General features: G+C 43.0%; 1 protein-coding gene across 2 annotated transcripts; it reads right to left on the bottom strand.

The window, feature by feature from the left end:
* LOC8070425 (E3 ubiquitin-protein ligase SINA-like 10) lies at positions 4,660 to 9,873 on the bottom strand. 2 transcript variants are annotated; one of them, XR_002450819.1, is made up of 3 exons: positions 9,568 to 9,873; positions 5,149 to 9,263; positions 4,660 to 5,057 (listed from the first exon to the last, which is right to left on the bottom strand). XR_002450819.1 is itself a non-coding variant. In XM_002455231.2 (2 exons), exons 1-2 carry the CDS (start codon positions 9,841 to 9,843, stop codon positions 8,526 to 8,528), a joined length of 1,014 nt encoding a protein of 337 aa, XP_002455276.1. In that variant the 5' UTR covers positions 9,844 to 9,873; the 3' UTR covers positions 5,093 to 8,525. The 2 variants fall into 2 exon arrangements, 1 of the variants encoding a protein (XP_002455276.1); XM_002455231.2 differs by lacking the exon at positions 4,660 to 5,057 and having other exon boundaries at positions 5,093 to 9,263.

The following is a 12,794-nucleotide window of genomic DNA, read 5'->3' as shown; positions in this document are numbered from 1 at the left end:
ACATAATTTGGCTGTAAATCACGAAACAAATTTTTTAAGTCTAATTAGTCTATGATTAACCATAATTACTATAGTAATCTATATGTAATGATGAATTAATTAAGCTTAATAAATTCATCCTATATTTTTCGGATGAGCTATGAATTTGTTTTTTATTAGTTTCTGAAAACATGTTCCGATATACTTTCAACCTATCCCCAACTAAACAAGGCCTCTAGGGCAAAGGGCATCATGTTCCAGTAGTACTGCAGAAATGCTCCATGCATAGCCGGGGTTAGACTGTCTCCGACAGACTTGGCAAACGGCGAGGCAAACGCAAAATGCGTCCTCCACAGTGTTTTAACCGAAAGAAACACACTCCAACAGAAGAGGCAAACATGTAACCCATTTTGCGTCCTGGGTGAACTAGAAGGCAAAAATGAGTCGCCTCTCTCCTCGACGCAAAACTGGATGAAGCTGACGCCGTCGAGGTCCTGCTCCCTCTCTCTCCCTCCCTCCTTTTCTTCCGCCCCCACTTCCACTTCTCCTAGCCATCTGGCTCGCCGCGCGCCACTGGTTCCTGCCTCCACGCGATTCGAGGAGGTTGGTCGGAGCGGCCCGCAGACGACGACGGCGAGGCGCGACCGTGGTGCCGACGAGGGGCGGCCAGGCGGGCCCACAGATGACGACGGCGAGTCGCGACCACGGTGCCGGCAGGGTGCGACTAGGCGGGCCCATAGATGGAGGTGATAAGCAAGCGCTCGACGACCTCGGTGCTTGATAGCTCGGCGGGAAGGATGGCGAGATGCCGAGATCTGCTCGGCGAGGAGGGAGGCGCTCCCATCGTCGCTTGGAGATGTCGCAGGCTCGCAGCCATGGCGTCCCATCCCCACCGGTGAAGAGAAGAAGGGAAGAGGCGGCGTGGGGCGTGGCTCACGGGGGAAGAGAAGAGGATGCTCTGATGCGTCTGCTGTTGGAGAAGAGGAGTTATGAGTTCTGTATTCTTTTCCTGTGCGTTACCCAAATCGGCGAATGCGTCTTGTATTTGGGTCATATCTGTTGGAGACAACCTTACAGGCCCTGTATAGTTTCGACCTACAAACTTTTCGTCTCATTAGACACATAAATAGAATATTTAATATAAATTAAAAATAACTAATTATATAGTTTACATATATTTTATGATACGAATCTTTTAAATTCAATTAGTTTATATTAGATATTAATTATTATTATAGTTATAAATATATTATAATACCAAAAAAATTATTTTCATGAACTAAGCCAGGCCACATTCCACTTCCACTTCCACCGTGCAATGACTCCTGGCTTTTACTGTTTGTCTCTTTGTTTGTACAGTGAGAGACTAAATGAGGAGCTTTTTACCTATGTACCATTATAAAAGATCGAAATAACCACTGGAAATTTGAAAAGTTCGTGAGTACCCTTTGTCTGAAGTTTTTTTACCTACGTGCCACTTCTGTCAATTTTGCATATAACAGAAGTCCAGTAAAAAAGACGCTTTTGCCCTCAATTATAAATACACCAAAAAAATCATTTTTTCCTCTAGTGCCACTATAACTTTCTGCTATTAAAAAAACTTCACTTTTTTCTGTTTATCATTATGAAAAAAATCACTGTAACAACTTGTATGTGCATGCAAATTTTTTTAATAACTATAATAAATTTGAAATTTTGGAATATTCAGTATAATGAATATTTTCGATGCATTTCAAATTTATTATAACTAGGAAAATATGCCCGTGCGATGCAACGGGAAGCACACCTTACGACCAATAAACAATTTATAGCTCAGAAATTTAATGATCATATCATACATTTTAATTAGTTGTGTAATTTTGTTGCATAATGCAGATGGACATATCACATATGTTAATTGTGTGTTTAATTCTATATATAGTGACTCTACGGCCATGGCATGCCTCTAGATTAAAGCAAATAAATAAATTCTTGTAGATGTTTTTGAAATTAATGGCTAAAGCTTATAATTAAATAAATTTCCATATTTGATTTAAATAAATATTTGTCGAATTATGGAAGTAGAGAGAAGTGAATTTGAATAGTTTAGCTCAAAAGAAATATATATATGCCATTGGAAAATAATAGCCATACCTTTTTTTTAGCACACAACGATTGTGTCATTGGTCCATACCAAATGGCCCAGCCCAAAAAAACCCTTAGTATATATTTTTGTCTTCAGAGTTGAGACTCCTTATGCCTTATCCTATTATATCCTCCCTTCGGCCATCACGCAACACAGGCAACCATGTTCGTCGCTAGCACATCAGAGGTAGGGGACAAGATGGCACCATTCGTCAAGATCCACATGCTACTGCTCCTCCTGCTTTTTCCCACGACTGATGCAGTTGCTGACTCGCTGCTCTCCTGCCACCGCACCGCATCGGTCAGGCGCGCCGACGAGTAGTGGCCAGGGGGTACGGAGGGCGTCGAGAGAAGCCAGAGCGTGGCCAAGCATCTTCACCATCTTCGCTCTCTCTATTTCTTATCTGTCCATGGTCGCCAGAAGTCGTCTCTTTTATTTCAGGCAGGCAGCTCCTAAACCATGCTCTTAACCGTTGCTGTTCATGCTCGGCTTTATATATATATATATATTATTGGTTGCCTTTATTTGGTATGGTTTTCATAGATTTGGTATGTGATTTGTTTTGGACTTGATTTGGTACTGGTCTGGATCTAGAATCCACATCTAGTTTGGTTCGTTTTTGGGTCTGTGTCGTGTGCGACCTGGATTCAATTTTGAGGAGGAGTATTTTGGTCTCGATCTAAATCGTGATGGTCTTTCCTGTCTTCTAAATTATTGTCGGCAGATTTCCGCACGCAGATTCCTGAGTGAACATGGTAACAGTTGAGACAATATAAATAGCTAGACAAAAAAATCCAGACAAAAAAAAGGCTAAAATTTTACCTCTTTAGTATTAGGTATAAGATAATTATAAAATATATTTTTCATATTTAATTTATTTTAGTCACCGATGGAACCTGGCAGCATGTGGGTCGCAAATTTGTTTATGTAAACTATTTTAGCCTATCACAATTATGCCTTCATAGTTGATTAGCGGGGTTCTTAAACTATACGCCTTCAGACGGGGAGGAAGACGCATTCTCTTTCTCCATCTACACACGCACCAGACAAATCAAGATCTGGCCAGGCCTCGCCTCGCCTCCTCGCTCCCTCACCTCCCCCACACTCTCGCAAGCGGCGCTGCCGTCGACACTGCGGCGAGGAGCCAGCCATGGCAGCGCACGCGACGCTCCCTTTCTCCTGCTCCTCCACGCGCAAACCCTCACCCACACCCTCTCCCCGCGCGGGACCCACCAGCTCCGCCGCGGCTTCCTCCGCCTCCCGTCCCTTGCCGCGCTCCCGAGGCTCGCCTGCCCCTGCCGCCGCCACGTCTCGGCGTCCGCCGCGGCGGCGCCCAACGGCGCCTCCGCCAAGGGGGAGTACGACTACGACCTCTTCACCATAGGCGCTGGGATTGGGAGCGGCGGCGTCCGCGCGTCGCGCTTTGCCTCCACGCTCCACGACGCACGTGTCGCCATCTGCGAGATGACCTTCGCAACAATCGCCTCGGACGAACTCGGTGGCCTCGGCGGCACGCAAGTGGATGTCTTTCCTGTTCATGTATTGTACTCCGTGTATTTTTGCTTGGCCTGATCATGCTTTTGCCACAAAGTTCGCTTCGGTTCTGCATCTAGCATTCGCACGGTTGGGCTGAACTACTCTCATGGAGTGATTCCCGTTGGCTTTGCTTGGGTTTGGTATTTTTGACATTTTTGTTTTGGTTCGACGTCTGCCTTTACAATAGCACGCCCGACTTGGATTTGGATTTAGACTGCGAGTCGAAACCAGTCTGGGAAGAGGCCAGACGAAAATCCGACCAGACGAAAGATTAGACTGAAATTTTGCCTCTTATATATATATATATATATATATATATATATATATATATATATATATTATTTAAAAAATTCACATGTACACATACAGGTTGTTACAGGCAAACTTTTTAACTTTAATGGTATATAGGTTTTTTTGATCTTTTATAATGGCATATATGTAAAAGGCTTCTGAATGAGAGGCAAAACTGCTACTAGAACACATATGGAAAGGAAAAACTGAAACACTCGAGCAGAGCAGATCCAACCGCAAGCAAATGGGCATAAAAAAGCGGAGGTAAATAGAATTTCACCCTTGCCTGTTCTATGAATCATTTGGGCGGCTAATGAGTATCAGCCGTTAAAACGATTCAGCGAACAGACATATATCTATCAAATCGGATCAGGTTCAACCAAAAAGGCAACGCTTGCCAGGCATACATCTCATGATCAAAAGCCAGGGCAAGGGGAACACGAATCCGAGCGAGAAAGGTGACGATCCTAGAGCTATTGCAATGCAGTAATTTTATATAAAAAAACATATGAATCAAAAAAATTTACCACGTTCGAAGACTTGGACTACCAGCAACACTAGTACAATTTAGCCCCTGTCCTTGCACAGATGATCCCAATCTATTTGCACAAAGATTACAAGAAGTAAGCTTTAAAGGGATTCTAATTGTCTGATATTGCCATCACCCTTCTTTGAATTTTGATCATAGTACACTTGATATCAAAGTACCAACTCTGAAGGCTCGTCAAGAAAGCACGAACCAATTTCACAGGAGCACAAATCTTGGAGGAATTACAGACACCAAGTAAAATGCTGAGAACTAGCAGTACTTAACTCTAATCCATCTCTTGACACTCTGATACATGAACATAGTACTAACTCTGAATTCTGAAAAATCTGTTTTTTTTTTTAAAAAAAAACTTGTCCATACATGAACATAGTACTGTTTGTATGAGTGCATTTCAATAGCTAATAAGAAAACTCTACACGATCAATTTAACAGATTACTTAAAAGTTGCAAACAAGTATGCTCATGGCCAAAGTTAAATATCCATCTTCGTTTGTCTTAGAATCTAACAGTAGCATAAATTGCAACCTTGTTTCCTTCTGTCAGACGACAATTCAAAACCTCATCTCCATGTATCTGCTGCAAAGCAAACATAAATTAAAGTTAACTCTTAACCGTCTTTATTACAAACCACCAAAAAAATCGTTACAACAAATTGTCACAGGCTTACCAGGTTACTTGTTTCAGTTCAGAGATATCAGTCCAGAAGTATAGTATCTGATCTGAATCATCCATCACAAATTCACAAGCCTAAGATTTTGTATCCTGCATAACAGAAGCAGCCAAAAGAAATATCTAATGGACATTGGACAAACTAGGATTCTGTGAACAATCAAAGGGACTTTTTTTGTTAATCTTTTCTATAGAGGTAGGAGGGAGAGAAGAATTGCCAAGATTACTAAGCAGAACGACATCTCTGTGTTGTGTCCACACGGCAAACAAGCCAGCTACAGAAACATCACTCATAAATTGCTCCAGCCAAAGCAAGCCAGAGAACATATGCACGGGCTATTGCAGCAACTATAAAGGTTCAGTTTATATAATGCCATATATCATTTTTTCCCCAATATGCATCCTTGCCATCACAGAAAGAACAGAACAATTTCAACGGATAATTTGAAGATTACCCATTGCTCCCAGATTTATTCTACTTCCATGGCTGGGCAACCAAAATAATTATGGTAACAAGGCGAGCAAGACCAACAATTTACCAGAAATCAAAGGTAATATAACTAATAAATGCATAAGATCAGTGGATATGTGGAGGAAGATGCTCACTTCAAGTGATTTTATCCGCTACTGCTGTAGGGGAGAAGTACCTGCCGACCAAGAGCTCAATCACCAACCAGGAGACAGGAATCAGTATGATAGATCGAGCAATTATAACAGTATGCAAGATTATTGTAAACAAGAAAAAGAAACTAGCTATCACTAATGTAATCACTGGTAATGCTCACCTAACAAAGCAGTGTAAATGAAGACAACTACTGAATTCATTGATACTATCAGATTATTGTCGAGTTTGACTCCCAACAATTTAGAAAGGACAAAAAATGCGTCACATCACAGCCCTCACAAATCACAAGGCAAATTGCTTCCTAGTATGTCAGTATATGGCTTTATTTCAGCATGCAGTACATAAAATTATGTAGTCTCCAGTTCTCTGAAACCAAAAAATTTTCAAATTTTCAGAGAACTGAAAAACAACTCAAGATCCTGTATGAGGATTCTGCAAGCTATACGCTATACTCTCTACAACAAGGCTACTAGTATTTGCTAGGTGGAAATGGCACATAAGGAGGAACCAAACTATTGTAATGCTAAAAAGAATTGGCATAAAGGAAGAGGATGGGAAAAAAGCCTAGAGGTAGAAGGAAAAAGCCAAATTGTTAACATGGATATTATTTGCTTTAAACCAAATATATGAGTAATTGAGTGTACATTATGATAGCACATAACACTCAATAACAGAGCATAACAAGAAGGGGTCAGCATATAAAAACTCAATAACATAACACCCAATAACTGAGTATAAGCTCTTGATTGATCAGCATACATAAGTAGACAGTACTACTCCTAGATACAACAGATACTAGTATTAACTTGGACAGTGCATATATGAGCATGACATATGGATTGATGTGCTTAGCCATTTCCTCTTCTGTTAAATATATTTTTTTTCAGAAAAAGAGCTGTGGTGTTGACTCTTGCAATTTGCAGCTTCTCCTTCTTGCATCTTCTTTCTTCTAACCTGGAAAGTTAAAAAACAGAGTTCTTAGTAATTATTCAAAAACCTGAGCAATATCCTTTAGTAATTAGTACTACTACTGGCAACGAAAAAAATCCAACATCAAGAAATAGGGCATTTATTCGAAGACACTCTACATTTCAGAATATATAGGATAATTATTCAAAGACACTTACAAATACAAACTGACACGTCTCCAAGAACTACAGCTGAAGATTGACAATCCAAATAATCCAGACACACACCAATCAAGACAACACAGGAGTTTAACAGCTTGTCTATCTTAATAGCCAAAATAGCATGTTTTAGGAGCAACTATTTATGAGGTTGCTGCAATGAGCAAACCGACCATTATTCATTTTTCAGATGTACAAGAGAACAATCCGTTGTCATATGACTGGTGCTACAGCATATTTAATTAGTATTAATCAATACAACATCCTGTATGTTGTCTTCCAATTCTCTTTGGTTTCTTTAGCTTGTCTAGCAGTTAAAAGAAGGGCCAGTCCGATGCTGATCGCAAGCAAAAAGTTTGCCCAGAAAACTGACGGAATAACAAGCTATGTGTAAAAGGAACTGAACAGGAAACTCACTGGAAAGACTACTCAAATAGTAAAATATGCAGTTACAACCAGCACTAAGCAGAGGAAATTCTTCTTAGTCTTAGTGTCTTAGATACCATCAGCAAGCCATTATGTGCATGATAGGTAATTTATGAAAATGAATTATAAAAATAGAATAGAATATAATCTGCATTAATCATGACCTCACCCGGCTGATATTATGCACTTCACAGCTATTCTGCAAATATTGCAAAAAAAAGTATTACCTGTACCTACAGAGTTTGTTTTAATAAAACACACTGCATTTTTTTCGATAAACCATGTTCAGCAAATTGAAATATAGCTTGTAACAAGTAAGAGTGACAAAGTCTTCCTCTATCATCAATTTCACAAAACTAATTAATGTATTGATCAGTTTCACAGAGCAGTACTTCTACCAAACAACAAAAGATTCAGTCCACAGCATCCATCAATCACTAATAAAAAAGGGAAATACACAAGATTTGAACCTGATAGAAATTTCTTTTGTCGACAGAGGTAGAAATTTCAAACCAATGAGACATGGCTGCAGAAGAACTCTGAACTCGGCACGAGACAACAGGATACGGGCCTACTGCCTACAATACATCTCAAAGGCAAGGCATCACTGACACAGTGACGCTGGCCAGCCATACATCTCATGATCAACAGCCAGGGCCAGGTGAAGATAATAGAGCCATTGCAAAGACTTGCAGTGCCAGCAAGACTACAATGTACAACCTGTCTCCAGCGCCCCTGTCCTTGCACAGATGATCCCAATCTATTTGCACACAGATTACAAGATGTCTAATTGTCTGATATTGCCATTACCCTTTTGAATTTTGATCATAGTTCACTTGATGTCAAAATACGAACTGTGAAGGAACAAATCTTGGAGGAATTATAGGTTGCATAAATAAGTAGAGCTACTTGCATTCAAGTACCAAACTAGAATTAGACACCAAGTAAAATGCTGAGAACTAGTAGTACTAAACTCTAATCCATGCTCTTGACATTCTGATGAACCTCACCACTAACCACCACATCCAGCTACCACGAACACACTAATCCATGCTCTTGTCATTCTGATGATCCTCACCACTAACCACCAGTCCACCACATCCAGCTAGGCAGCTACTACGAACACTCTGCAAAATTGAAGGAGTATGCATTACTGCTAACCAAGCTAATTAATTAGTGCCTAGTTTCCGATCCTCATTACTGCAGCATCCTCCTGGGCAGGCTCGACGGCGGAGTGGCACACGGGGACCTTGACCTGATAGTGGACGCGCCGACTTTGTCGATGCGGACCATGAGGGCAGGCGGCTCGCCGGACTCGTCGTACAGCAGCTGCGGCAGTGGCAGGAACATGACCTTGTCGGTCGCTGGGAAGCCGCCAACCAGGTCGCTGCTGGCCACCACAGACGTGAGCAGCAGGGCGTTGCCCGCGACCTCCGCCCAGAGGTTACACGTGTACTGGGGTGCCCCCGCAGCCACGTCGCCGCACGCCCTCACGCACACCAGCGACACGGCCGCCGTGGCCGCGCCGAAGGCGCACGGAGACACGAGGAACACGGACCCGTCCGCCTTGCCCACCAGGACCAGCTTGTCCTCGGGGCCCGGGACGGCGAGCTTGCACGGCTTCGCGTAGTCGACCTCGGTGACGTTCCAGGCGTGGTGGCTGAAGAAGTGCTCGACCAGCCTCGCCGGCGAGGTGAAGTGCCCACAGCCAGGGGCCGGGCAGGAGCAGGGCGCGAACCGGCAGGAGCGGTGGTGGTCCGGCGCCTCGTAGTAGACGACCCAGCTCGTGCAGCCGAACGCCTCGTAGGCGCACGCCACCTTGGCGTCGCGCACGATCCCGTCCAGCTTGGCGCAGGAGACATAGGTGCCGGCGCCGGCGCAGGCCTGGACGTGGCTGCCACGACAGGCGCGGCACACGACGTGGCCGGCCTCGCACTGCAACCAAAACAAAGGCAAGAGTTTCAAGAATCAAATCAACATTTCTCTGCACAGAATTTTTTCGGTCCAAAAAGATTCAAGCTTTCATCATAGCACAAAACACCCGACCCAAAGGGAAAAAAATCCCTAAATACCAAAGAAAAGTTCTTGATTTCCTGCTAGAAAACCCTCTCCCCTCTTCCCTCTTCCCTCTTTCCATGCTGTTCAATTTTTTCTTGCAGAAAACCCTCCTCAGCTGAAAAAGACCCAACCGAATTTCCCCCGCTAAATCTCTCTCAATACGATCAGCAGGAGAACTGACCTCGAAGGTTGGGGGTTTGAGGGGCAGGACGCAGGCATGGCAGTGGAGATGAGACACGGCCATCCGGATGTTGATCTGCGGCTCCTCCATGGCTTGCTCCACCGCAACCAAAGCTCCCTCTCCCTGCTCGCCTTGGCCTGCCTCTTCTTCTCCCTGCCCGCGCTGCTCCTGCTTCACCTCGCCGTTGGGTATGGCCAGCGCCCTGGACCTCTTGGCGCCGTTGGCGTGCTCGCCGTCCTGGTCAGGAACCCTCTTCTGCTGCTGCTGGGAAGACATGGCCGAGGGGACAGGAGAGCAAAAGTGTTTTTTTTTCCTTCGGTGGTGTGGGCTGGCCGGTTGGGTTGAGTAGACTTGGCCTTGTTTAGTTTTAAAAAAATTTACAAAATTTTTTAGATTTTCTGTAATCTTTAAATATATGTATAAAATATTAAATATAGATAAAAATAAAAACTAATTGTACAGTTTAGTCGAATTGATGAGATAAATCTTTTGAGTCTAGTTAGTTCATAATTAGATAATATTTGTCAAATACAAACGAAAATACTACAGTATCGATTTTTAAAAAACTTAGAAACAGCGTTCCAAAAAATTTAGAAACAGTGGCTTGTTGGGTACTTGTGGGTTGCCGTTGTCCTCACTCACGAGGATATGTAGCACTGTACCGGCTGCAGTAGGCAGTAGCACTTTACTTCCACCCAAAAATTCAAAGCTTGTGTTTGGTTAGCCTCCTAAGGTGGTTTTTGCTTGGTTGGGCTAGAATTGTGTTGTTTGGTTCCCAGCTGGCTATCCGTACATCCGGAGCCAGACCCAGAAAGAAACACGGGGTTGGTGTTTCTTCTGAAGCCAGGCCAGAGCTAGCCCCGACGCTCCCTTCTCGTCACCGCATCATGCACCACCTCCGCAACCTCGGCCTCGCCTCCGACGATGACGACCCCTCCTCCGCCTCCACTGCCACGACCGCCGCGGCGCCCCCCGACGGCACCGAGCCCCTCGGCGACCTGCTCGACCGCAGCTGGGCGTGGCCCGACCGCCAGTTCGCGGCCGCCAGACGATGTCGTCCCTCCTCCGCCTCTGCTGCCACGACCGCCGCGCGCCCCCCGACGGCACCGAGCGCCTCGGCGACGTGCTCGACCGCAGCTGGGCGTGGCCCGACCGCCAGTTCGCGGCCACCAGCTTCGATGATGTCGTCCTCCCGTGGGAGAGAGACGACGAGCCCACGAGGCCGGCAAGGGATGTGGAGGACGGGGTCAAGAGGAGGCGGGGCAAGGCGCCCACTCTGGCCGAGCTCATGATCGAGGACGAGGAGCTGCGCAGGCTCACGATGACGCGCCGCGACCGCATCACCGTCCAACAGAGGGAACATGTGCTTGAATGCTCGACGAGGAGGAGGAGGACGGTGGCGAGGGGCATGCCCAGCAGCTGTTCGACACAATGTCTCAGAGGGGGTGAACTTACCATCCAACAGAAAGAGGTGACTCTATGCAAATCAAGCCAACCAACCAAACAAACATATGTTGTAGCCAGGCTAACATAATGCAGACAACCAAACAACTGTGAATTGGCTTAGTTGGAGCAAGCTAAGACTAGCCAGGCTTAGTTTTGCTAGCCAGGCTTGTCTCGAAAACGAACTAAACACACCCAAAATTTTTAAAGATTTTCTGTCACATCAAATCTTTAGACCTATGCATAGAGTATTAAATATAAATAAAAATAAAAACTAATTGCACGGTTTAGTCGGAATTGACGAGACGAATTTTTTAAGCCTAGATAGTCTATGATTGGACAATAATTACCACAAACAAATGAAAGTGCTACATTGTCACGAAAATTTTTCCTTCACGAACTAAACAAGGCCAAGGTCTTGTTTATATCAAAAAAAAATTGCGAACTTAGCATATGCATATGAAACATTAAATATAGATTTAAAAAATAATTAATTGTATAATTTATCTGTAATTTGCGAGATGAGTCTTTTAAGTCTAATTAGTCAAGCCTTGTTTACTTCCAAAAAAAACCCAAAATTTTTCAAGATTCCCCGTCACATCAAATCTCTAGACGCATGCATGGAATATTAAATATAGATAAAAATAAAAACTAATTGTACAATTTGGTCGAAATTGACTAGACGAATCTTTTGAGTCTAGTTAGTTCATAATTGGACAATATTTGACAAATACAAACGAAAGTACTACTATTCTTATTTTACAAAAAAATTTGGAACTAAACAAGGTCATAAAAACAAGGCCTCAATTTTGAATCTCTGACCAAATCTTGCATAGGGCCCTGTTTAATTTCCCACCAAAAATTTTTTCATCCATCCCATCAAATCTTTGGATACATGCATAAAACATTAAATGTACATAAAAAATAAACTAATTACACAGTTTGATTGAAAATCGTGAGACGAATCTTTTAAGCCTAGTTACTCCATGATTAGCCTTAAGTGCTACAGTAACCCACATGTGCTAATGACAGATTAATTATGCTTAATAGATTTGTCTTGCAGTTTCCTGACGGGCTATGTAATTTGTTTTTTTATTAATTTCTAAAAATCCTTTCCAACATCTTTCCGACACATCGGATGTGACACCCAAAAAATTTCACGTCCAATCTAAGGCCTTGTTTAGTTCCAAAATTTTTTGCAAAGTATGAATAGTACCATTTTCGTTTGTATTTGACAAATATTATCCAATCATGTACTAACTATACTCAAAATATCCGTCTCGTCAATTCCGACCAAACTGTGCAATTAGTTTTTATTTTCGTCAACATTTAATACTTCATGCATGCGTCTAAAGATTTGATGTGACGGGAAATCTGAAAAATTTTGTAAATTTTTTTAACTAAACAAGGCCTAAACCGGGCCTAGAAGCAGCCCGTCTCGGGGAACAGCACGCGGAAAGGAGCCTGCTGCATCCCATTTCGCTCCCGGTCACGCTGCACGGCACTGCGCTCCGCTGTCAGACATCACTCCCCTCCTGCAGCATGTAGGCAGAGCTGGGCCTCGTTTTTTTCAAAAATTTGTCAGCAGCACTATTTGTATTTAACAAATATTATTAAATAATAAACTAACTAAATTTAAAAAATTATCTCTTAAATTTTAAATAAACTGTAAAATTAATTATTATTTTTATTTATATTTAATATTTTATGTATGTGTCATGGAATCTACATTTTTTTTCAAAATTTTGTAGAGACCCTACATGAAAGCATTGCGAGTGATGTCT

The sequence above is a fragment of the Sorghum bicolor genome, chromosome 3 (assembly GCF_000003195.3).
Source record: "Sorghum bicolor cultivar BTx623 chromosome 3, Sorghum_bicolor_NCBIv3, whole genome shotgun sequence".
Taxonomy (NCBI): Eukaryota; Viridiplantae; Streptophyta; class Magnoliopsida; order Poales; family Poaceae; genus Sorghum; species Sorghum bicolor.
This window is presented reverse-complemented; position numbering and strand designations above follow the sequence as displayed.

Bases quoted from the DNA above. Each gene is read 5' to 3' on its own strand.
- LOC8070425 (XM_002455231.2), bottom strand. From the start codon at position 9,843: ATGTCTTCCCAGCAGCAGCAGAAGAGGGTTCCTGACCAGGACGGCGAG. The intron at 9,264-9,567 runs GTCAGTTCTCCT...TTTTGGTTGCAG, and splicing joins TCAAACCCCCAACCTTCGAG to TGCGAGGCCGGCCACGTCGT.